Source organism: Podarcis muralis, chromosome 14, assembly GCF_964188315.1.
Source record: "Podarcis muralis chromosome 14, rPodMur119.hap1.1, whole genome shotgun sequence".
Taxonomy (NCBI): domain Eukaryota; kingdom Metazoa; phylum Chordata; class Lepidosauria; order Squamata; family Lacertidae; genus Podarcis; species Podarcis muralis.
In genome coordinates, this window is record NC_135668.1 from 31,114,068 (window position 1) to 31,140,138 (window position 26,071).

Sequence of the window (26,071 nt, forward strand, 5' to 3'; positions counted from 1 at the left end):
CCATCTAACTCAGCATCGTCTGCACTAACTGGCAGCAATGGCTCCCCAGAGTTCAAGGCAAGACTCCTAGACCTACCTGGAGATGATGTCAGAGTCTGAACCTAGGACCTTCTGCACGCCAAGCAGGTGCTGTGCCCCTGACATAGGTCCCTTCTCCTGTGACTCCAGCTGCCCCTGAACATAGAGGTTCCATTTAGTGATCTCTTCTGCAAAAACGTGCCTCCTTTTGCTTCTCTCCCTCACCACTCTCTAATTCTGCTCAAAGTGCACCAATAACGGCACCAGTTGCACCTACCGGAACTTCACCAGCGCAGCCCAGGCAGTGACCGAGTGGTACGTCTTGCAGTCCACCAGCATCTTGTCCCAGAAGACAGAGAGAGAGAGGATTGAGATAGGCTACAAGGCAGAGGAAATGATCCTGGCCTGTCTGTTTGGAGCAGAGCCTTGCAATTACAAGTAGGTATCCGGGGGGACCTTGCCGTGTTTTTGTTTAACTGAAAATCTTTAAATGGAGCGAGGTACCGAACTTTGTACGGATATCAAATGCTGTGGAACAGTGCTCATGTAATAATGTAGTCACAGCATTTGATATTTTCATTTACATACATTCATTCGAAATAAGATGAGTTTATGAAGCAATTCTATATCCTCCCACCATGCTGACGAAGAATTCTACAAAACAGTAGTCTAGATCCGGAATCACTGTTCAGTGTTGGACATCATATTTGCTGAATACACAAAGCTTCACAGCTTGTCTTTCATCGTACAAAGTTTGGTACCTCGCTTCATTTAAAGATTTTCAGAGACTTTGAGACTAAAGATTTCATTTTGGACTTGTTATGGTTTGAAGGAATTCTATAAAAGATTGTTTATTGCGTATGTACATGGTCATCGTGTTGCCTGCACATTGCCAACGTTCTCTTTGCAACACAGGGGTTTGTTTGATTCTGAGCTTGAGCAGAATAGTGGGGGCAGCTGCATGAAAAATCCAATGCACAGCAGGAAAGGAGGTACCCTGAGCCCCAGCTGCTGGATCAGACCAGTGAGGCCCAGCCTGGCCCAGCATTCTCCTAGCGAGCAGCACCTGGCAGCAACAGCTCTCCCCACCTGTGATTCTCAACACGTGATACTCAGAGGCATATTGCCTCCAACAGTGGAGGCAGAACATACCCATCATGGCTAGTAGCCATTGATAGCTGCGTCTCCTCCGTGAATTTGTATCACCAGATCTGCAGTACAAGATGACATGTGCAAGCTATGAAATGTGTGTAAGATCTGCAGGGAACTATCAATAATTTCCATTCCTTCCTTGGCTCAAATTTCACCCAAAATCCAAGGATGGTACTGCACAGTTGATCTACAGCAGACTCCACCAGTCTAGGGCCTTCCAGCTGATGTGGACTATAGCTCCCATCAGCCCTTGCCAGTGCACCTGGGAGTTGTAGTGCAAAACAGCTGCAGGGTACCCGGCTGGCAAAGGCTAGAGCCGTTTCCTAGTTCAGAGGAGATGGCTGGGTGTGTGTGCGGAGGGTGGATTTAAGGAGCTGTCCCATCCTGCTCCACCCCACTCCCACTGCCGCCTTAGTGCTTCTTACTGGCACCAATAGCCTGATTTGATTTAATTAAATTTCTAGCCCAGTCTCAAGGTTTCAGGTAGATTACTGTCTGAAAAATGACATCCAGTGTACTGGAATCAGATTTTAATAGACCTAAAATCCTAGACCCTTAGAAGCTTAGAGGCCAGAACAAATAAGACCAGTTTGCAGAATCGCTGAAAGGAATGCAAGTCTTGGTCAGCTTCCAATGGACAATCTGCCGCCGCCGCCACCTCTGCCCCCGCCTTGAAATGGACACAACTTTTGGCCCAATATTTCAGCTGCTGCATGAGTCCCATCCAGCAGGAGAAGCAAAACTCTCTTTTTGTTGGATTGGCTAATGGTAAAAATGCTTGGCGTGTGATCTTTCAGATTACACAGAAGCCTTTTTCAGACGCAGATGATCATTGCCAGAGGAATCATAATAAAATTTAAGAGCGATGTTCCACGTCCAGGCTGATGTCAACCTGGTAATGTTGCATGGTAATGAGAAGGATTTCTGCTTTTGTATACAAGGACTAAGAATTAATCAGCAATCTGGTCTTGCTTGGGACACTGAAGAAGGCTTCTGTGTAGCTGCAAAGTTTGCTCGCTGCCTGCATCTGAAAGATGAGGAATGGCTTGGCTTGCTCTGTAGATGGAGGGTTTTCTTTCCCTGCTGCTGAGTCACCCGTGTCCAGTACATTGCGGCTAATTATCAATCAGCAAACACTTGGGGCTATTTAATTAAACCAGGAACAGATTGGTTAACAGATTGGTTATCAGAGCCCCAGGCTAGGCGGGCTGACCTGGGCTTGCTGCAGTCAGGCTCACCTGGCCACTGGCCAGAGCTCTGGAACTCACAGAAGCGCAGGACTCATTTCCTCTCTCTGTTAGCCAAAACGAGAAGGGCTTCCTACTGGCTCCCTGCACATCTGCCGGCCAGCACTGTGCTCTGCCCACATTGGCTGTGACTGCAGCTCCTGTCACATAAGAGCAACGCAGGGAGGATCACGGCCTCCTCAACCCCTGTCCTTGTTGCACACATATCTCCTACAAAGGCAGTTCAAAGAAGCCTCAAAACAGCTCTCTCTGCCTTCCCCTTTGCCCCACAAGCTTTGGGGCAATGTAGTAGACATTCTCCTGATGTGCAATGGCTGATTTGGCCAATGCCCTGTCTAGTCCAGCCTCCTGTTCTCACAGTGCTCAACTGTGTGCTGTGTGAATGACCTATCTGTCCAGAATCTTCCAGCATTCCACTTTCATGAATTCTACTGTGAAGAGAGAGGGAGAAAACTTTGTCGGCAGATCCTGTTTTGGAGTCAGACTTCCACAGGGACAATTCTAGAACTGGAGGGGTCGATGAAGAAGAAGAAGAGGAGGAGGAGGAGGAGGAGTTTGGATTTGATATCCCTCTTTATCACTACCCGAAGGAGTCTCAAAGCGGAGAGCCAGTGTGTTGTAGTGGTTAAGAGTGGTGGACTCGTAATCTGGTGAACTGGGTTCGCTTCCCCGCTCCTCCACATGCAGCTGCTGGGTGACCTTGAGCCAGTCACACTTCTTTGAAGTCTCTCAGCCCCACTCACCTCACAGAGTACTAGTTGTGGGGGAGGAAGGTTAGCCGCTTTGAGACTCCTTCGGGTAGTGATAAAGCGGGATATCAAATTCAAACTCCTCTAATATTCTCCTTTCCCTTCCTCCCCCACAACAAACACTCTGTGAGGTTCACCAGATTACGGTTCACCAGATTATGAGTCTACCACTCTTAACCACTACACCGCACCACCCCCCTCAGTTGATGATGCAACTGCAGAACAAGAACCTCCCTGAACCCTGGCTCTCTGGCCTGGGCTTGTGGAGTTCCAGCAAGGGAGAGTCCACCCTCCATCTCAGTTCTTTCTCAGGTCAGGGTCAAATTGCTCTTTTCATCCTCCAGACGACCTCTTGACTTTATTTGCTTGCGCAAAGCTGGCACAGTGGTTGGACTCAGCCCGGTCTTTACTGAGTGTTCCCTCTAATTTGTTTATGGGGCGGTTACACAACAAAACAAATCCTTAATCCTGGTTTGCAGGCTTCCATCAATCACCCCACACTTTTCAACATATTTACCCACCATTTAAATAACTGCAAAAAGTCCTCTTTTCTCTTTTTTCCAAGTGGACGTTGTGCCAGGGAGGCAGAGCACTCAGATCCGCCTTAATAGCACCAACCTAAAGCTCTTGTCTGCTCTTGAATCCCTCCTGCAAAATAGTGACACAGACCTAGAGGCCCCAGATGTGTCTTCTGCTGACCTTCTGAGATCTATCCTGTAACTCAAACCCACTTTATTTTGCCCAAAGGGCACATTTTCCCCCTCTTCCATGGGACAGGTATCCCTACCTCCTGTTCCCCAGCCTCCCACAGTCTCCTTCCTTGGAGGTTTCTAAGCAGAGCTTGGATGGCCATCTGTCAAGGATTCTTTAGCTGCAATTCCTACTTCACATGGGGTTGGACTAGATGACCTCTGGGGGTCCCTTCCAACCATCCTATGATTCCTTTTAATATGCTCCAGTTCCTTCAACCTTCCCTCACAGGACTGGTTTTCCATCTTCACTGCGCTTCTCTAAAGCTCTTCTGGTTTGTTGGCGTCCTTCAGGTGTGGTGTCCAGCCCTGGACCCAGGAGTCCAGATGAGGCTGCTTTATTGCAAAACAAGAACTGAACTCTCTCCCCTTGACTTGGAAGCTGTCTTTCCATGGAGGCAGCCTAAATGGGCCTTGGCCTTTTCTCCAGGGCTGACCCCACCCCGCTGCTTCCCGTCATTCTAGCTGAGAATGACGTTCTCTTTGGAGTGACATCTGGGATTTCGCTGAGAGCCACCCCCTCACCCCCCCTTCCAAGTGCCAAAAGCCAAATGTCACCCGACTGGCACATCCCTGACTTTCCTTCTGCTCTACTTGGCTCTTCGCTCTCTTGTTTGCAATTTGCCTTTTTATCCCAAGGCCTGTCTGTCACCAGACCTCTCAGGTTCTATTTGTGAGGACCAGAAATCAGGTGAGCAAATAAGTTTTGCCTGACGACATGCACCTGACCTTCAAGGCAGGCCCTGCTCCTTTTGTTGTCAAGAAAGGAGAAAGAAAACCCCTTTGGCCAAAGGCCATCAAGATAGCAGTTGACATATCTTTTTAGCCCTTTAGGATGTTTTGATGGGGCAGGTGTTGCTTGTAGCTCAGGGAGCTTGGTGGGAGAGGGTGGGGTTGCCTTCTGCTGCAGTTCGTGGTTTGGATCCTTGGCTCAGGCATTTTTGAGAGCTCCCCCCACCCTCCTCAACTGGTGTCTCGATAATATGATGCAGAGTGAGGTGGTGGCTGCTGGCTCTGATCATTTACAACCAGCTTTTTTGGCACTGATAAATACAGACAGGGGACAGAGGAATTAGCAGTCATGGATGGATGGATGGATGGATGGATGGATGGATGGATTGCATTTATGCCCCACCTTCTTTCCTCCAAAGAGCTCAAGGCGGCATACATAGTTCCAGTGCTTTTATTCTGGCGGGACGCAGGGGTATGCATGCCCCTAAACATTTTGTGAATCTTTGTACTTTTGTCCATTTACTGTATTTATTTTTCCCAATTCGAACTATAAAATGGTGGTTTTCTTGAGACAAAATGAGAGTACCCCTAAACATTTTTTTTTTTTTTAGAAAAAAGCACTGCATAGTTCTCTTCCCCCACCATCCTCACAACAACCCTGTGAGGTAGGTCAAGCTGAGAGGCAGTGACTGGCCCAAGGTTACCTTGTGAGCTTCATGGCCGAGTGGGGATTTGAACCCTGGTCTCCCAGGTCCTGGTCCAACATTCTAACCACTACACTACACGGACCCTCAGTGCAAGAGTGGAAGACCCAGGCTCAAATCCCGCTTCTTTACAGGAGGTCACCCTGATCTCTCAGCCTTTCTTTGTCTGGACAGACAGGAGAGGGCATTTTGGACACTGAAAGGTTTGACACAAAAAATAGCAAGTTTTTGTTTCTGTTGGCTGTGGCAGAGTGGTCCCCATAATGGGTGGAACTGCCCGGGGGGGGGGTACTAAGTGTGAAAAGGGGCAACAGGGGGTTGGGACTGGAGGTTTAAATGGCCATTGTGCTCTGAAAACCTTGGTATCCCTGAATCAAGTTCATCAATGTTGTTGAATGAATTAAACTAGTTTTAACTGCATGTTGAATAAACACACATTCCTACTTCACAGGGGGTGTGACTGTTTTAAACTGTATTGGGTTATTATCTTCCTTACTGGGTCATGCAAACCACTATTATGAATAATGCATTATTTGGGGTGGAGGGGACTGGAGAGGAGTTTAGGGAACCAAGGGGGTGAGACACCCCCCCCAAAAAAATGTTTGGAGACCACTGGTGTATTAGAGGGTCCCTCCCCAGAAGGTTTTTGTTTTGTTTTGTTTTGTTTTGTTTGCAAGCCGAGTGAACTGCTCCCTTCTCAAATGTGCGCCCCTCCCCCCCTTTCTCACCTGGGCTTCCTTCTGCAGGAACTTCACCCACCTCTACCACCCGGATCATGGCAACTGCTACATCTTCAACTGGGGCGTGGAGAAGAAGCCACTCATCTCTTCCAATCCTGGCGCAGAGTTTGGTAGGTAGTGCAGAAGAGGCAAAGGAGCAGCCCTGACATCTGGCTTTGCTTTTTCCTTCCAATTCTGAATGTCCTTGCAGGTTCCTCTGGGTAGGAAGGAGGGGGGCCCTCTGGAGTCTTAGGGTGCCATCGTGAAAAGGGGCCTGATTCCCAGGCCTCCAGGTGGAGGGAGTGATGGGGAAAGCACCTGCTGTTTAGCTGGGCGTTCCTAATCCGTTCTAGGCGGCTTCCAACAAAATATTAAAATACAGTGATGCATCAAACATTAAAAGCTTCCCTAAAGAGGACTGCCTTCAGATGTCTTCTAAAAGTCTGGTAGTTGTTGTTCTCTTTGACATCTGGTGGGAGGGCGTTCCACAGGGCGGGTGCCACTACCGAGAAGGCCCTCTGCCTGGTTCCCTGTAACTTTCCCAGCCCTGTTTCCCAGCCCTGTGACCTTTTCACTGGAGATGCCTGGCAGAGGTTTGAACTAATGCTCTGCCCCGAAGCCAAGCAGTCCTGCAAGGCCTGTGCATGGCAGGCAACCAGCCACCCCAACAGCAGGGCCGGCTTAAGACATTTTGTCCCTGGAGGCAGAAGAGCCAAGGGAGTCTTCCCTCCCAGCATGAAAGCATGTCCATGTTATTTTGCCACCTGAGGCCCTGATGGCTCTCTTTTTTTCCTGCCTGAGTCAGCCACCTCCCTCTGCCTAATGGCAGAGCCGGCTTTGCTCCCCAGACTAGAAGAGACCACAGAGTCCTCCCCAGGCCAGGCCAGACAGAGCCAAGCCCTCTCTTCTCCTCTCCAAAGGTGCCTGTTGCAGCTAGAATGAGGCTCAGGTGGGGACTTTGTGTCTCTCTTTGTGCCCACCCCCCACTGCCGATTCCAGCTCCCGCGCTGCTTGCTGGGGGCCGCAGGCTGACGATTGGTCTTTGCTCCCTTTGCCCAGGGCTGAAGCTGATCCTGGACATCAGCCAAGACGACTACATCCCCTACCTCACCTCGACGGCCGGGGCCTGGCTGATGCTGCATGAGCAGAAGACCTTCCCTTTCCTGAAGGATCAGGGCATCTATGCCATGTCTGGGACAGAGACCTCCATTGGCGTCTTGGTGGTAGGTGCCTGGCATGTCCCGACTGTTCACAGAACTTGGGGCGGGGGTGGGAGTGGCTGAGACTCTCTTGGGTCCAGCCAACTTGGGTCCAGCCAGTAGGGAGGTGGGACTCTGCTTTGTTGTTGTTTAGTCGTTTAGTCGTGTCCGACTCTTCATGACCCCATGGACCAGAGCACGCCAGGCACTTCTGTCCTCCACTGCCTCCCGCAGTTTGGTCAAACTCATGCTGGTAGCTTCGAGAACACCATCCAACCATCTCGTCCTCTGTCATCCCCTTCTCCTTGTGCCCTCAATCTTTCCCAACATCAGGGTCTTTTCCAGGGAGTCTTCTCTTCTCATGAGGTGCCCAAAGTATTGGAGCCTCAGCTTCAGGATCTGTCCTTCCAGTGAGCACTCAAGGCTGATTTCCTTAAGAATGGATAGGTTTGGTCTTCTTGCAGGCCAATGGGCCTCTCAAGAGTCTCCTCCAGCACCATAATTCAAAAGCATCAATTCTTCGGCGATCAGCATTCTTTATGCTCCAGCTTTCACTTCCATACATCACTACTGGGAAAACCATAGCTTTTACTATATGGACCTTTGTTGGCAAGGTGATGTCTCTGCTTTTTAAGATGACAGGACTCTGCTTTAGGACGACTCAAACGCCAAGCCTTCCTTGGCCAAAACTCCTCCCCACCCTGAAGCCAAACTTTATCCAGCAAGACAGAAAATCAGGGTGCCTGTTTCAGTACACCTAAAATCCAGTTTCACCAAGAGTCGGGGCAAGAGGGAGTGTCCTTCCTTCTTGCTGTCCTGCAATACCAGTTCCTGGGAACCACGGGCAGGTGCAGAAGGTGCTTATGTTCAGGTCCTGCTTGCAGGTTTCCCATTAAGGCATCTGGTTGGCCAGTGTGAGAACAGGACTAGGCTGGACTAGGTTGGGCCCCTTTGGTCTAATCCAAAAGCAGGTCTCTCCTCCTGCTCTTATGGCACTGTCCTCTGTCGGAGGCAGTATGCCTCTGAATACCAGTTTCTGGGAATCCCAGGTGAGCTGAAGGCTGTTGCTTGCACAGGAGGCTGGATTAGATGGTCCTCTTTGGCCTAGTCCGGCACCCAGGCTTTTCTGATGTTCCTACTTTGCTTGCAAGGCTGCGTACCCATGCTCCTGTTTATTCTGCATCAAGCGTGCTCCCACAACTGGTTTGGGAAGAGGCGTACACGTGACATTAGCCAATCCATACCTATCCTGCCGTTTCCTATGAAATTCTGCGTTATGGTGCACTTCCCCACAAAACCAGCTTTGATCTTAATTGAGAAAAGTACGACCTCGCTGTGTTTTCAGCCCGGGGAAGTGTACACAGCCTAAGACTTCGGGAAAACATACAGATGTTTCTGGTGTCTTCTTGATGCAACGAAACAGAGACTTTTGCATGCAGGGAGCAAAGTCCCCTTCCTCTCTTCATTTCAGGGCAGTATCACTGCCTTTCAGGGATCTGGTGCTTCTTTTATAGGGTGGCAAGAGAACTGAGAGCAAGAAGCAACTGTTCAGGGATCCCGCCTGCCCTTAAGATTTCTTTCTTTCTTTCTAGGATGAACTTGTGCGGATGGGAGCTCCTTACAGTGACTGCACGGTGAACGGGTCAGACATCCCTATAAAGAATCTGTATCAAGACTATCCTACTTACCAGGTGATGATTTCTCCACTGCACTCCAATTATTAATTTAGTATTAATTTATCATCGTCATCCTCAAGCCCTCCACCCTAAGGTCCCAGAGTGGGTTACAACAATTAAAACACAGTTTAAAGCAGTGGTTCCCAATATGTGCTGCCCCCTGCGGGGCTGCAGGATTACCTAAGGGGCTGCTCAGAGGCAAGGGGGCGGGGGGGCGCTGAAGGTGTGAATGACTATCAGACTCTGAAAAGCTAGTATCATGGGATCAGGTCTGTCAGTTTTGTTAATGAAGCTAAATATTTTAAACTTGATTTTGAATAAATGGGCAGTTAATGGTGACTGTTTTGAATTGTGTTGGGTTATTGTCTTCCTTACTGGGTCCTGCAAACCGCTATTCTGAATAATGCTTCTTATAGGGTAGAGAACACTAGGGATGAGTTTATGGAACCAAGGGGGCAGTAGCCCAAATGATTTGGGAACCACTGGTCTAAAACAACTCAGAGAAGGGAAACACCTTTCAGTGCCTGCTCTCTTGATTTTACGTCACCCTGAGATCGGATTTCTTTCTCTGGGCAGTTGGGTCCCATAATTCAAGACTTAGTTTTAGGTGAGTTTGGAGGCCAGGAATCAGCTTAGGAACCTGCAGATTATAAATGTATGTATGTATGTATGTATGTATGTATGTATGTATGTATGTATGTGTATATCAGCAAAAACAAACAAATAGGATGTCCTTGAGCATGTGCAGAGTGCCTTCCCCTCTTCCCCCTGTCCTTGTGTTGGGGGTTGTGGGGCAGTTTTGCCTCCTGGCCAGAGTAGCTCCCAAGCATGCGGGGTGGTTTTGTTTGTTTGTTTGGAAGTGACCCCTAGCTGTGATTCCCGCATTGCAGTGGTTGGAATCAATGCCCTTCCAACTTTACAATTCTGTGATTCCCCTGATGAACAGAGGTTGCCTCTGCAGAGCAGAGAGGGTGGCTTGAGTGGTGGGGACTCTCCTTTGCTGGAGGCCTCTGCTTCTGCCACGCATATTGCTGCTGCTGCTGCTGCTGCTTTCTGCAAAGCAAGTCGAAGGGCAAGTTTCCCAGCATTCCTCCCCTCTTGCACAAAATCCCAACAACTGTAAACTGAAAAGCCAAAGTTTGTTTCAGCCAAGGGGCAGGAGGCTGGGGAGGGAGCAGCCGGCTGCCTCCTCCTTTCCCAAGTCCCTAAGTACTTCTCCGCTGCTCTAAATGTGTCTCTGAGAAGGAAAAGCTGGCGGTCGCCTCCTTCCTTTGACTCCTGCTCATGTAAACTGTTTTCATGTAAACAATGGCAGACAAGCCCTCCAAACATGGAAGGTGCAAGGTGTTTGGTTTCTTCCATAGCCAAAGGCAACTTGCCTTACTCTGCCTTGGCCGCTCTGCTTCCTGGGAGGGGAAATCACCACTCATGTTGTAAAGGACGTCAACAGGTTTAAAAGCCCAGTAAAGTCTATAGTGGAAGAACAGCTGGTAAATAATACCTGTCTGATGTGTGCCAAGAGGCGAGAACTTCAGTAGCGCGGATCAACTATTAACTAGGAACATAGGAAGTAAATGCTCTACTACCACTGAGCGACGGTCCTTCCCTTAAAAACAACACAAGGTTCCAGTCCTCTTTGTTTCTGAATCAAGGGCTGATTTAAACCGGGACAAAGGAAGACACCTGGTCCATCTAGCTCAGTATTGTCTACACTGATGGGCAGCAGATCTCCGGTGCTTCAGGCAGGGGGCCATTCCTATTCCTATCTGGAGATGCCATTTAGGATTGAACTGGATGTTCTGCCATTGAGTTAAGCTGCCCTCTGGATGTTTTGCACTACAACCCTTCTCATCCGCCCCAGCCACCAGTGGCTTTGTTTCCATACAGCCGGCTGTGGGTGATGTCCAAAACATCTGGGCAACAGCAGGCTGCAAAAGGATGGACTAGGGAATGTAGGGACATTATAAAATCCAATATGCACTTTTTTGCCCATTCCAGGCTTAGGATGAGTCAGGTTTTTAGACTGAATGGAGCCTCCTAGTCTGCAGAAGAACGTCTCTTGCCAAGATGAGGGAGTAGGCAGCTGGGTCACAACCACGTCTAAGTCCTGTGATGAGATGTTGGGTGGATTCAGATAAATGGAGCTTCCCCAGTGCCTGGGGACAGAGTTGTTTGGGCTTTTTCCCTGTTCCCTCCACTAGGAATTGAGCGGAATCAGCTTATCTGGTCGTCGGTCAGGGATTCTTGAGCATTTCAGGGGGTTGGACTAGAAGACCCTTGGAGTCCCTTTCAGCTCTGTAATTCTACAATCCTAGGATCTGGTCTCAGCAGGAGGAGATACGGTGGAAACCTAACTCACCTAGGTTGCCCTCTTCCTCAGGGACAGGTAGCTGGGACAAGGGGCAAGGAGGATTTCCTGACCCAAAAAATCCAGAAAGGTTTTACTTCTCCCCTTCTCCTCCTCCTCCCTGCAGGAGGAAACAGTGCCAACTGAGCCCTGCTCCAACTGCACCATGGAAGACCGCAAGGAGAGCTCCACAGGAGCGGTCTACAGGACAACCTACTCCATCCAGGTAAGTAATACAGACTGTGTTCTGTTCCCCCTCAACCATCCAGTCAAGCAAGTTCGTCCCAAGTTGTGTCTCCTTAGCAACTTTTGATGCAGTTTCAAGAAGGTCCAATAGTGGTGGGCTGCTGAGGTCACGGTTGGACCTGACCCAAGGTTTGATTTACCTGTTGCAGCACTCCAAGCCACTCCTGGCTAGAAATACAGGTGATGTCCTTTCTCAGTTGGTCTCCCTCCTCACATGGGGGATGGAGGCTGAGAGAAAGACTTAACCCAAGGTCCCCTCTTGGAGGGATAGCTCAATGGGTAGAGCATAAGGCTCTTAATCTCAGGGTTGTGGGTTCGAGCCTAATGTTGGGCAAAAGATTTCTGCATTGCAGGGGGATTGGACCCTATGACCCTCGTGGTCCCTTCCAACTCTACCATTCTTTTTTTTTTTAAGACATTGGGGGGGAAGGGGGAAAATGGGTGGGGGTGGGGTCGGGTGGCAATGTTTCTATTTTGCTTAATGTATGTAGGGTTTGGTGTCAGCATTGCTCGTGCTGTTCATTTGTGTTTTTTTGATGGTGAGAGAGGTTGGGGTTGGCCTAGGGTGTGACTGTTCATTTGTAGTTGGCTGTGGTGATCTTTGTTTTCGTGTGTGAGTGAGGTGGGTGGGTGTTTTGGATCAGGTTAGCCATATTGATTTGTATGCTGTTGGTGGATTATTGTCAACGTCTTGTTGGGCTGTGTATGTGATAAAGGGGAGCCATACCGGGGTAAAGGCGTCTTCTTCTGTTTGTCCCCGTGTCAGTTTCAGTTTATTGGTTAATTTTTCTAGTAGGGCTGTTTCCCATACTATTTGGTACCATTGGTCCATACTTACTCCTGACAGGTCTCTCCAGTGTCTGTTATGGTGTTTCTGGCTGGTGAAAGTAGGTGGTTTATGAGTTCTTTGTGGTGTAAATGGGCATTGTTGTCTTGGAAGACCAACTCTACTACTCTATGATTCCAAGTCCTCTTGGGAACTCACTGGCTCTAAGCAGAGTCCTCTCTTCCTCCAGGCTTGCCTACGTTCCTGCTTCCAAGCTTGGATGGTGAAGGACTGCAACTGCTGCCACTACTCCTTCCCTAGGGTCCAAGGGAAGCCTTACTGCAACAATCAGGAGTTTCCAGACTGGGGTGAGAATGGGCACAGAAAGGACGTGGGGGGGTGCTCCCCTTCTTGGGGAAAGTGTGTTTGCCCTGCAAACACTGCCCAAGCAGTCCAGCTTCCTTGTTTAGTTACAGCGATTTGGTTTATTTAGTGGGTGTTGGATATTGTGTGTGTTCCACCTGTGTAAATGGGTCATTGACCATGATGGATTAGTCAAGCAATGAAGGGACACTGGGAGCCCGGGCAATGCTTTGAAAGGGCCAGGAATTAAAACTCATGCATCTCTTTTTGTTTTGAATGTCTTTCCATCGTTTGGTGTGTTTTTTAAAAAGCGAAGTGTCAAAGCTTGCAATTTTAGATTCAACTTGTGAAGATAATCTGTTTTGTTTTATTTCATAGAGTCTTTATACACCACTTAACCGTAAAAAACACAACCCACCTCAAAGTGGTTTACACAAAAAAAGCATTAAAAGTGTAAATCAACAACAATAATTTAAATGTTTGAAAAGTTTAAATAACAATATATTAAAGGCAGATTTAAACAATTATGTTTTCAGCAGGTGTGCAGTGAAGGTGCCTGCCTGATATCAATAGGCAGGGAGTTCCAAAGTGCTGCCACACCATCAGGTCAAGTTCTTATGAATGTGGGACGGGTTGCCAGAGCAGTGTGGACCTTCAGTTCCGCTCCGGACAACAGCAGCTTGACTTGGGGTGAGGGCAGTGCCGGATTTACGTATAAGCTAAACAAGCTATAGCTTAGGGGCCCCACTCTCTTGGGGGCCCCCACAAAATTTAAAGGAAAAAAACCTGGATGTACATTTCCAAAATATAAGATAAACAAATAAAATAAAACCTACATACAGCAACAGTGTTTCTAAATGGCTTTAGATAGTTATTAGGTCCATAAATTACCATATAGCATATATTCAACACACAAAAACAGGGACAATTTGTTGTTGACAAAGGACAGCTGGATACATAAAGGGCCCCATTACCTTCAGTAGCTTAGGGCCTCATCAGACCTAAATCCGGCCCTGAGTGAGGGAAGCGGTATCACAGGAACAACCCTCTCCCCTTTGGCACTTCCATGAGCTTTTAAGCCCCGCAAATTCAGCAGGGAGAAAACAACTCCACTCAAGTTCCTGAAAGCAATGGCTGTGCTTTGTTTGAACTCTGCAGCATATTGCTTCTCTGAGCTGCGCAACCAACTGGAGATCCGCCAGACCTGCATCGAGTCTTGCAAGGAGACCTGCAAGTAAGTACAGGCGGCGCCCCACAAAGTTCCCGAGGCACAGAAGCCCTGCTCTCCGTCTTGCACTGACCCCTGGGCCTCTCCAGTGGGGCAGCTGGAATAACCCAGCTGGGCTTTGCTATGCAAAGAGACGGGGAAGGGGGCACAGGGAATGACAACTTTCTCTCCTTCCTTTTTCGACAGCAACACCCAGTACAAGATGACTATCTCCATGGCTGACTGGCCTTCTGAAGCTTCTGAGGTGGGTCTCCCGGAGATGCTTTTGGAGGAGTCTTTTGGCTTCTGGATGTTCTGAAGATCTACCCACATGGAGCTGGGTAGATGCTTAGGTGGTTGGGGCTTTTATTTTTATTTTTTTAATAAATTTTTATTGGTTTTCCATAAAACAAAACAAAAACATAAACATAAACAAACAAAAACACGACTTCCCCATACCACCCCTTTTCTGCATTCTTGTTTCAAGATTTTTCAGCAACCCTCTGATCATAACTTAAATATATTTCATATATTTAACTTCAGTTAGTTATTAATGCAACTGTAGTTCTTTATCTCTTATAACTCTGAGCCCCTAATTTTCCAAATTACAGCAGTTTTTAAGATAAACTTTAAATTTATTCCAATCTTCATCCACCGCCTCTTTCCCCCGGTCTCGAATTCTGCCAGTCATCTCTGCCAGTCCCATATAGTCGATCACCTTCGTCTGCCATTCTTCCAACGTGGGTAAATCTTGCGTCTTCCAATACTTTGCTAGAAGAATTCTTGCTGCTGTAGTGGCGTACATAAAAAATGTCCTATCCTTCTTTGGCACCATTTGGCCCACCATACCCAAGAGAAAGGCCTCTGGTTTTTTAACAAACGTTCTCTTCAGAACTTTTTTTATTTCATTATAGATCATTTCCCAGAAAGCCTTAATCTTCGGGCAGGTCCACCAAAGGTGATAGAAGGTTCCCTCCGTTTCACTACACTTCCAACACTTGTTATTGGGCAAGTGATAGATCTTTGCTAACTTAGCAGGAGTCATGTACCACCTGTAGATCATTTTCATAATGTTTTCTTTTAAGGCATTACATGCCGTGAATTTAACACCAGTGGTCCATAACTGCTCCCAGTCAGCAAGCTCAATGTCATGCCCAATATCCTGTGCCCATTTAATCATATTAGATTTCACCATTTCATCTTGAGTATTCCATTTCAACAGCAAGTTGTACATTCTTGACAAATTTTTAGTATTGGGTTCTAACAGTTCTGTTTCTAATTTTGACTTTTCCACTTGGAAGCCTTTCTTTCTGTCCTGCTTGAATACTTCATTTATCTGTCGATAATGTAACCAATCTCTCACCTTAAACTTCAGTTTCTCAAAACTCTGCAATTTTACATTTTCACCATCTTGTTCTATAATTTCACAATATTTAGGCCAATTAGAATCCATATTCAATTTTTTCACCTCTTTTGCTTCCATTGGTGACAGCCACCTGGGGGTTCTACTTTCAAACAAGTCTTTATACTTAATCCAAACATTATACAGAGCTTTCCTCACGATATGGTTCTTAAAACCTTTATGCAATTTTACCTTGTCATACCATATATATGCATGCCAACCAAATCTGTTATCAAATCCTTCCAAATCCAAAATGTCTGTATTCTTGAGGAGCAGCCAATCTTTCAACCAGCAAAACGCTGCTGATTCGTAGTAGAGTCTTAAGTCCGGCAGGGCAAAACCCCCTCTATCTTTCGCATCTGTTAATGTCTTAAATTTTATCCTTGGCTTTTTGCCCTGCCAGACAAATTTCGATATGTCTTTCTGCCACCTCTTGAAACAGTCCATCTTATCTATTATTTGTAATGTCTGAAACAGAAATAACATTCTAGGCAATACATTCATTTTGATAACAGCAATTCTGCCTAACAAGGAAAGTTTCAGCCTTGACCATATGTCTAAATCTTTCTTAACTTCTGTCCAACATTTATCATAATTGTCTTTAAAAAGATTCACATTTTTCGATGTCAAATTTACCCCCAGGTATTTCACTTTTTTTGCTATCTCCAAACCTGTTTCATTCTGGAATGTCTCTTTTTCTTCATTTGTTAAGTTTTTTTCCAAGACTTTAGTTTTTTGTTTGTTCAACTTAAATCCTGCAACTTGACCAAATGTCTCGATCAGTTCTAAAACTCTTTTTGTGCTAGTGATTGGCTGTTGCAAAGTCAAAACTAGGTCATCTGCAAATGCCCTTAATTTATACTCTCTCACTCCGACCTGAATTCCTTTAACCAACTGGTCCTTTCTAATCGTGTTTAACAAAACCTCCAGAACCAGTATAAAAAGTAGGGGAGAAATAGGGCATCCCTGTCGTGTTCCTTTCTCTATAGCTATCTCTTCCGTTACCACATTATTTACAATTAGCTTTGCCTTCTGCTCAGAATAAATTGCACCTATACCGTTTTCAAAACCTTGGCCTACCCCCATCCCTTGGAGATTCTTTTTCATAAAACTCCAACTAATATTGTCAAAGGCTTTCTCCGCGTCCACAAAAATCAAAACCGCTTTTCTGTTAATATTCATCTCCAACAGTTCCACAATGTCTATTATGTTCCTCACATTGTCAGACATGTGTCTTCCCGGGAGAAAGCCAGATTGGTCTTTATGAATCTCGCCTGTCAATACTTTCTTCAGTCTTTTTGCTAAAATGTCTGCAAAAATTTTGTAATCCACATTTAATAATGATATCGGGCGGTAGTTCTTAACCTGGTTCTTTTCAGTCTCGGTCTTTGGTATAAGTGAGATAAAGGCCTCTTTCCACGTTTCGGGTGCCTTTTTCCCCTCCAATATTTCATTACAAACTTCTTTCAATGGTTGCACTAAACCTTCTCTCAAAGCTTTATAGTATCTAGCCGTCAGTCCATCTGGTCCTGGAGACTTTCCCAGTTGTGCCTTTTGAATGGCCTCCTCTATTTCCTGTTCTGTTATTTTCTCATTCAAAATCAACTTGCCCTGTTCTGGGATTTTCGGTAGTCCATAATTTTTAAGAAATTCTTCTATTTCTTGTTCGTTTACTGGCCCTTGTGTATATAATTTCCTAAAGAAACTTTGAAAACAGTTACTTATCTCATTTGGCTTATGAACATTCTTTCCCTCTATCTCCAAACAAGTAACTGTATTCAGTTTTTGCCTCTTTTTCAGTTGCCATGCAAGGAGCTTCCCACACTTGTCTGCAGACTCAAAAGTCCTTTGTCTCATTTGCTTAATTTTCCATTCTATCTCTTGATTTGTCAGTTCCATATATTGCGTCTGATAATATTTTATTTCTCTCAAAATTTCTTGAGACTTTGGTTTTGACCTCAGTTTCTTTTCTCCTTCCTTCATTTTTTCTAAAATTCTTTCTTTCCTTTCATTTTGCTTTTTCCTCTTGATTGAATTCTGTTGTATCAGGAAGCCTCTCATCACGGCTTTACTCGCGTCCCAAATTGTTCTTTTTTCCACATCTGTTCTCCAATTTATCTCAAAATAATCTTTCAATGTCTTTTGGGCCTTTATACAAAATTGTTCATCTCTAAATAGGGAGTCATTCATTCTCCATCTAAAGGATCCAGTTGTTGTCATTTTCATTTCCATCTTTACGGCATTATGGTCGGAGCAGGTTTTTGGGCAGATTTCTACTTTTTTAATCTTTGTAGCCATCACACTAGATACCCAAATTTGGTCGATTCTCGTCCATGTCATTTTAGATTCCGAGAAAAAAGTTCCCTCTCTCTCGAGAGGATTCTTTGTTCTCCAGATGTCAATCAAGTCCATGTTTTCCGTCATCTCGAAGAAAGTCTTTGGTAATCTTCCTTCTTTAGATATTGTCTGTCTTTGTGCCTTGTCCATATTTGTAGACACCACTCCATTCATGTCCCCCATCATTATTATTTTGCAGTCGAGATAGTCTAGTAAGGTCTCATGCAACTTCTTAAAAAATTCTGCCTTCCCATCATTTGGTGCATATACTCCAATTATCAAATATTTTTCCCCCTGGATCTGTACTTCGATTGCCAAATATCTTCCTTCTTCATCCTTAAATTTTAATTTTGGGTTCAATTTTTCCTTTGCATAAATCACTACTCCTCTCTTTTTTACTTTATCGGAAGATATAAATTCTTGTCCCAATCTTTTGTTCACCAACAATTTCCTGTGCGCTCTAGTTATATGAGTTTCCTGTAGACATATCAGATCCAGTTGTTCCCTTTGCAAAATGTGGAAAACCTGTCGTTTTTTTCTGGGATGGTTCAAACCGTTGCAGTTCCAGCTTAGAAGTTGCAGAGACATTTTGTTTGTTAGATGTTTGATCCTCCGACTGCTCCAAGTTTTTCTTCCTCTTCAGTTGGCAGTTGTGGTAGTCCAAATGATAGATTTGCGATGTCTGTTAGCCCTCCTCCTTCTGATGTTAATCCTTGTCCTTCTATTCCCGGATCCACCGTACCTTTCTGTAGGTCCTCTAGGTTTCTCTCCAAAAAATATTCTTTCTCCTGTACTGTTCTTATTCTTACTTTCTTCCCTTTGTAGTTAAAGGACAACCCCTGTGGGAATTCCCACCTGAAGGGTATAAAGTTCTTCCTCAGCAAATTGGCAAGATCTCTATAAAAAGTCCTCACTTCCAAGATGTATTTAGGGATGTCCTTAAAGATTTGGACTTGAACGTTTCCAATCACCAAAGCTTTTTGATAGTGAAGGTTCAATATCTTGTCTCTTTCCTCTTTGGTTCTAAAGGTGATCAGACAATCCCTTGACTTCTTGCTTTGCTTTCTACCAAGTCTGAAAGCAGTTGTTATCCCTACTTCATCTTCCTCCAGATCTCCTTGCCAATTTTCCAGAATTGCCTCTGTGAGAAATTCCGCCAGATTGTCCTCTTCTTTCTCTGGAACCTGTCTAAATTTCAGATTTCGTTCTTTCCGTTGTAATTCCAGTAAGGAGAGGGCCGCTTCATGTTCATTCACCTTTTTCTCAATCGGCACAAGTCTTTCCTGCGTCTCACCTGCAACAGATTTTGCACTTTCTGCAATTTTCCTTGTTTCTGAAGATTCCTGAATCAGTCTATTTATAGATTCTGTGTTTGTTGCCACTGATGTGGTATTCAGATCCAATCTTGCTGTAAGTTCTGTCAATTTCTTTGAGTTTTCTGTAGATTGCTTTGTTAAGGCCTCAAGGGATTGATTTATTTTAAGCAGTGCCTGTGTCATAGATTCCATTGATGCTGCTGTCGCACTGTCCGGTACAGGCACTGTGTTGCCAGAGATTGAAGCTCTTTTCTTTTGTGTTAGTTTAGCTTTAGATCTGGTTCTTATCTCCTCTGCTGTGCCACTCATATCCCAAGGCCGTTCTCACAGGAAAAACTTGCAATGGAAAATCCCACTATTAGTCAGTTACTTTGCAATTTTTCCCTCTTAGCCCTCAAGAGGGAGCAGTTAAAAGTTTCCAAGTTAGAAACAACAAAGAGACGGAAAGCCGGATGTAGAAAATCTCAAATCCGCCATTAAAGTTGTAAAACTTTTTCTCCAATTTAAATTTAGTTAGTCCAATGTCAGTAACAAAGTCCCATTCAAATCCTAAATGTCTTAAGATTTTTTCACCATTTAAGGTATAGTCTATATCCACTTCAGAGCTATTTTAAAGAACAGTTTTCCCGGTGTTAAATCCTGGCAGGTCGTCCCGGGGATCAGAGCAGTGAAAAACTTTGTTTCCCTTTAAATTAAAAGTATCTTCACAAAACTGTCTTTTTTCCCCCTTCTCCTGCCAATCTGGAGGGGAGAGATACTTTTGACAGCTCAGGTTTGACAGTTCGCAACTAAGTTTCTAATAACTGCAGCGAGGTCTTTCGTTGCTTTAAATTCCTGCAGTCCGGGGGGGGCAGACTTCCTTATTTTTTGCCCTCCCGTTTTCAGCCAAATTTTCTATTTTTAAAGGTTCCTGATTTTTTTCCCTTCTTACTCACGGGAATCCAGTCCAGATTTTCTTTTCAGGAAGGAATCGGCGCTCTCCGCTAATGGCGACGCGGCTTCACTCCGCAGGCTGGGTAGCGACTCTCAGCACCGCGCTCACTCCCGATGCCGCTCCGGAGCCTTTAAAAAGGCTCTTTCACAGTACCGGGGGGCGCAAAGGTGCCCACCGAGTCTCCTTGCTCTCAGGCTTCCGCGCCTGAGATTTTAGGGGTCCCCCACTCGCCGTAGCGGGTAAGACCCGAACTTGCGGAGCAGTCCTTCTCCGGAGCTCGGAGGTAGGACCGCCATTAAGCGCTGGCACCGACCGGAAGTTCCGGTGGTTGGGGCTTTTAAAGCGGCTCAGTCCCAGACTCAGGTGCATAAGATTAAATTTATTTAAAAAACACAAAGAGAAGTGGCTCGATTTAAAAGGGATGAAATTCATCCAATAAGGAATATTAAAAATAAAAAATAAGCTCCTGTTTTAAGACCATAATAGCCTGCTGGATCAGGCCAAAGGGGTCCCATCTAGTTCAGCTCCCTGCTTTCACAGGGACGAACCAGATGCCCCATTGGGAAGCGTGCAAGCATTCTCCCCTCGTGTAGGTTTCCAGCAACTGGCATTCAGTAGCATCACTGCCTTCATCCATGGAGGTAGAGCATAGCCATCGGGGCAAATAACCATGGATAGTCCTCTTCTCCATGAATTTGTTTAACCTTCTTTTAAAGTCATCTTGGTTGGTGAATATCACTGCCTCCTGTGGGAGGGAGTTCCATAGTTTAATTGCATGAAGAAGTACCTTTTTTTATTTGCCCTGAACGGATAAAAGTGCTTTATGCTTCTAAAAATGTACCCACATCAGAAAGGCAACCAATTAATTCATTTACATTCGTTCATTTGCAAGGCACCTGACGTTGCATGTACAAGTAAGCAAAAGGGGGGGGCGGGTCCTGCACACAGATGGCAGTCAGAGCATCCCTCCTTCCAGAAACCTTATTTTGTTTCTTCTTTCTAGAACTGGATATTCCATATTTTATCCTATGAAAGAAATAAGTCACGTGATATCACTGTGGACAGGTGAGTAAAAGCCAGCTGCTCCCTGAGCCACAAAGAGTGGGTAGGGAGAGACAAGGAGGAGGGCTGGGGGGGGGGGGTGTTAGACAGGGGGATGCAGAAGAAGGGAAGGTAAAGGTAAAGGGACCCCTGACCATTAGGTCCAGTCATGGCCGACTCTGGGGTTGCGGCGCTCATCTCGCTTTTTTGGCTGAGTGAGCCGGCGTACAGCTTCCGGGTCATGTAGCCAGCATGACTAAGCCGCTTCTGGCAAACCACAGCAGCGCACAGAAACGCCGTTTACCTTCCCACCGGAGTGGTACCTATTTATCTACTTGCACTTTGATGTGCTTTCGAACTGCTAGGTTGGCAGGAGCAGGGACCGAGCAATGGGAGCTCACCCCGTCGCAGGGATTCGAACCGCCGACCTTCTGATCAGCAAGTCCTAGGCTCTGTGGTTTAACCCACAGCGCCACCCGCATCAGAAGAAGGGAAGGCAGCTACTTAAGCTGGCAGCCTGGGGCTTGAGAGACAGTGTGGTGCAGTGGTTAGAGTGCCAGACAAGGACCCGGGAGAACTGGGTTTGGATCCCCACCCAGCCCTGTATGGAGCGATCTTGGGGCAGCTGCTGCCTCTCAGTGGAACCTACCTCACAGGGTTGTTGCAGGGATTCAGTGAGAAGGGGGAAAGAAGCATGTACGCCACCTTGAACCCCTTGGAGGGAAAGGGTGGGCTATGAATGCAGTAAAAATCAATGTGTGGTAGAGGCAAGGTTGGCTCCAGGGCTTGGAGGGGCCTGAGGCAAGAACTCATCCAGCCCCTGCCCCACTCCCTGGCTGCTCCTCATCCCTGCCATCTAACTGCTTGCCAGGCAGAGAGCAAGCAGGGATCCATCAGGCTGTGGCCTCTCCTCACCACCTCCAGGATCAAGCAAGTGGGGAGGAGGGGGGGGAGCCCTCAGCAGATTCCCAACCCCACCAACCCATAGAGCCGAGGTATGTGGGATGAAGGCCCCTTCTCCAGGGAAGTTTTTGTGATGCTCAGCTGCTGAGGGCCAAGCCCAGGACGCTGTGCTCTCCCTGCTCCCGTCAGGCCTTCTTGGGATAGTTGCTGCTCCTTTTGCATGGCTCCTCTTTTGTGCGTCTGCTCTGGCCACAGAGCACAGGTGAGAACCAACAAAGCCCCCTCTGGCTTCTGAGACTCGCCCAGCCTAGCTGCTCTCCCTGCTTTCTGAGGCCCCAGGAGGTGCCAATCCTCCAGCCCCAGAACCCACTTTGGAAAGCTCTTGTGGCAAAGGCAGGCCCAGGAGGAATGCGCTTCAGCCAGCCCCAGCTGTTCCAGGCGGCGCATGGTCCCTTGCAGCAGCCACCACCGCCGCATTGCAAGCCTTTTACTTCCACCGATTGCGAAATTGCAGCTCTGCAAAGTGTCTCAGCCTTCTCCCGCAAACTGCAACCAGTTTGATCTTGGCTGCTCCGGAGCAGCCGGAAGTTGGGCGACTGGCCCCAGGTTTATAGGCCCATTTTGCAGCTGCTGCAGCTGCCACAGCCTTGTTTGCCGAGCCTTCCTGTGTGCCACGTACACCAGAGCCACCAAGTGAGAGTGGGGTGCCTGTGCCGTGGAGAAAATGGATAGGGGAAAGCTTTTCCCCCTCTCTGCTAACGCTCAGAAGTCGTGGACGTCCAGTGAAGCTGGGAGATTCAGGACAGATGGTGGAAAGTATTTCTTCGCACGCACAGAGAAACTGTGGAACTCCCTGCCACAGGAGGCGGTGATGGCCCCCAACTTCAGGGCAGGAGCCTATAGGAAGGGAAGGGCAGAATCTCAGGCAGCAGCTTATCAGGCCTGGTGAATGAATGTTTGAGGAAGAGGAGCTCATTGTTTCTCCTCTCGCTTCCTGCAGGACTGGGATCATCAAGCTCAACATCTATTTCCAAGAGTACAACTACAGAACCATTGTGGAGACAGCAGGGACAACTGTAAGTGGGCTGGGTCCAGATCCCTTTGCTCAGCCTATTCTCTGAAGCACAGGGTGGGGGGTTGTCCAATAGTAATGCGGGATGTGTTTAAGCCCCACCCTCTGCACTGGAAAAGCATTTCCCTTCTCTCAGGTGCCTCCTGGTTTGGCTTTTGTTTCTGAGTTGTCACAGAAACTGTCTCAGGGATGCTATTATTTCACATGTTGCAAAGGGTGAGTTGTGGCCTCTGGGAAAATACTGATTTGGTGTCAAAGAATGGGAGCCGTATGTGAGCAGGAGAGCTCTCCAGGACTATGATGAGATGAGAAAGACTTATTCCAACTTTGGAATAAAGACAAGCTTAAACTGTTCACTCTTCAGCTTTTGAATCTCCAGCACTCCCCCGATAGTTTATTTAAAAGCTAGTCTTGTTAGTTTCCCCTCTGAAATTTGGTTGTGTACTTGGCTGGAAATACTCCAATACCTTGGTTGTCAAACGGAATCTGTTCTGGAAGTCCGTTCAACTTCTGAAAATGTCCGACAACCAAGGCGCGGCTTCCGATTGGCTGCAGGAGCTTTCTGCACACAACTGGAAGGCACGGAAGCTGCGTCGGACGTTCAGCTTCCAAATAACATTCACAAACCAGAACACTCACTGCTGGGTGTTCGGGAGCCAAAACATTTGACTCACAAGGCGTTTGGGATCCAAGGCATGATTGAAAAGGACATAAATAAGGGTTTTTGTGATTAAAGTCCAGTGAGGACAACTTGGATACAAAGCCTCTTCCATCCTCTGGACTTGTTCCACTGGAAGGCCATCCTCAAAGCAAACAGTTGCCCCCCCCTGGGGTCAGGACCCCCCTTACCTCCCCCTGCTCCAAGTGCCTTCTCAACCTGTGATTCTTCCCATTGCAGGTTGTCTGGCTTCTCTCAAGCCTGGGTGGCCAGTTTGGCTTCTGGATGGGAGGCTCTGTGCTGTGCATCATTGAGTTTGGAGAGATCCTCATCGACTTTGTCTGGATCACTATCCTGAAGCTGATTGGCTGGTTCAAGGGGCTGAGGAGAAAGCGCAGCCAGCCCCCGAAGCGGGACGCTCTTCCCACCGTGTCCGAGAGGGTGGAGGCTCACACCAACCTGGGCTTCCAAGGGGAGGAGGGGGAGGAGGGAGCCGATGACAATCCTGGGGACGACGACTTGGCCGCAGATGGTGAGGCTGGGTCTGAACCAGGAACGCCACCTCCCCAGTACGACTCCCTCCGCGTGTCGGCCATGGATGTCATGGAGATGGATAGCGATGGGGAAGCAGATCCGACTAAAGCTTAATGCCCAGCTGATGTGGAAGGGGAGCCAAGAAACCCCACTCTGTCCTCCAAGGGAGCTTCGTAGAATTGCAGAATGGAAGGGACCTCAAGGGTCTTCTAGTCCATGCAGGAATGCCCACCCAGACAGCCTGCTCCTTCTCCCTCAGCTCCTTGCAGCGTGGGACATTTAGGGATTCAAGAGTGGCTGCTAATGCAAAGCCCTTTCTCCTTGGGCTCTTGGTTCAGCTTTTGTCCCGATTGGATTGCACAGAGGTCAGGGCATGCCCAGTCTGCTTTGAGTCTCTGTTCCGCTTTGTTTACGGCAAATGTGCATTCATTCTGATTCACTTGCATAATCAATAGTTCATCATCAGTACATTTCTCTGTCACTATCCTAACTGCCCAAAGTCTGTCTGTGGTGGTGGTCTCCCCCCCCCCCCCCGTGAGTTCGTTGTGTTAAAGTGGCAGAGCACTTTTAAGCACACAAACATGTGCTGGACTCCCCCCTGCAAAACACTGATCAGTTGGAGGTCTCCCATTTTGCTCATCTGCTTAGTTGGAGCATCATACCTGGCTGGAGGAATGTGCATGGCTGCAGCTTCTGTGGAACCCTTTAGGGTTGGGCAGAGCCTGAGTTGTGGAAATGGGGGTTATATTGCAAAGCTCCGTCCAGACGCCTCAGTTAACCCAGCCAGGGCTGACGTTTCAGTGATGCTGGAACCCTTTTGCTGCCTGCCTGAGCCGGCTGGCCATGCACCTGACTCTCCTGTACAAACTGCTGCCCTCAAACTTTGGGGTTTTGAAGATGGTGACACTGCAGGGAGGGAGATTTTGTTTGGAGGGAGAGGGTAAGAGTCCTTTGTAGAATACCAACTCACCTGTGGTGGAAAACATTTTATGAGTTGGACTCTTGTGGGTGGGGTTTATTTTAGATGAAGAGAAGCAGAAGAGGAGTCCACCATCAACCTGTGCTTGTTAGAGAGCGATACAAGCAACCTCCCATTTCCTACAGCTCAGGCCTTTCTGTGGGCTAACAATAAATGAGACAGACAGAGCAACTGCCTTGCCTGCTTCCTCAAACCTCCTCCTCTTCCCACCCTCTCCTCTACTTGATGTGAATTGGAGCATAGGCTAACGTGCTCTAGGAAAAGAGGCACATGACACACCAATAAAGATGCTGCTTCCTTTTCAATCTCTTTGGCAGAATGCGCCCAGTTTTGGTTGGCAACCAGGTGGCCTCTTCCTGCACATGGGAGCCTCTATGATGTACCAGCCTCCAGCGAGGAAGGTGGCATGATAATCAAGGGCTTACGCCTTGTGCCAGCCATACACACTGACACACATGCACATGTTTAGTATAACATGTATAAAATGGATGAAGGTCTGTGCAACTGGCCTCTTTCTGGCCTCGTGCCAATTAGCAGAAGAGCTGGGACAAGGGGAGAACCACAGAGCTAGAAAAGGTAGACGAGCATCACATCAAGCAATGCTCCCCTGGGCTGATTGCCTCCTAAAGGGAGCTCAGCAATACAAGGGGGCAAAAGGGGAGTAAATAGCCCCCTGGTGGGGATATATAGATACTGCTCTCTGGCCATCTGACTCCTGCTTTCCTGAACTTCACTCCCCTAAACTTACCTGGGAAATGGAAGAGAAGGAAGTGGTAGGAGGGGTTCAAAGGATCAGGCTATGCGAGAGGCCAATTGCCTGAAATGCTCCACAGCCCTCTGCCTACCACGGACAGCGCCTGCCTCTCCTGTCATGGCTATTGACACCTTGCATTAGACAGATTCCAGGCCCCCAAAGTCACCTAAACTGGGGAGGGAAGGGAAGGAAGAGCTGCTTTTGGGCAAAAAAATATCTGGGACTGGGCTGTGCAGAGATGATGGGAAGGTGATAGCAACAGGGTGT

At 47.3% G+C, this 26,071-nt stretch overlaps 1 protein-coding gene across 3 annotated transcripts in view; it reads left to right on the forward strand.

The window, feature by feature from the left end:
• The window catches only part of SCNN1B (sodium channel epithelial 1 subunit beta), a 42,983-nt gene extending 17,762 nt beyond the window's left edge, over positions 1 to 25,221 (forward strand). For all 3 annotated transcript variants that reach the window (XM_077919158.1, XM_028706898.2, XM_077919159.1), the window contains 11 exons: positions 266 to 456; positions 6,098 to 6,201; positions 7,130 to 7,293; positions 8,862 to 8,960; positions 11,420 to 11,518; positions 12,555 to 12,672; positions 13,826 to 13,901; positions 14,082 to 14,139; positions 20,867 to 20,928; positions 22,808 to 22,883; positions 23,778 to 25,221. In XM_077919158.1, coding sequence (XP_077775284.1) covers positions 266 to 456; positions 6,098 to 6,201; positions 7,130 to 7,293; positions 8,862 to 8,960; positions 11,420 to 11,518; positions 12,555 to 12,672; positions 13,826 to 13,901; positions 14,082 to 14,139; positions 20,867 to 20,928; positions 22,808 to 22,883; positions 23,778 to 24,185 — 1,455 coding nt within the window. In that variant the 3' untranslated portion in view covers positions 24,186 to 25,221. The remainder of the gene's footprint in view (positions 1 to 265; positions 457 to 6,097; positions 6,202 to 7,129; positions 7,294 to 8,861; positions 8,961 to 11,419; positions 11,519 to 12,554; positions 12,673 to 13,825; positions 13,902 to 14,081; positions 14,140 to 20,866; positions 20,929 to 22,807; positions 22,884 to 23,777) is intronic.
• The last annotated feature ends 850 nt before the right edge of the window (positions 25,222 to 26,071 follow it).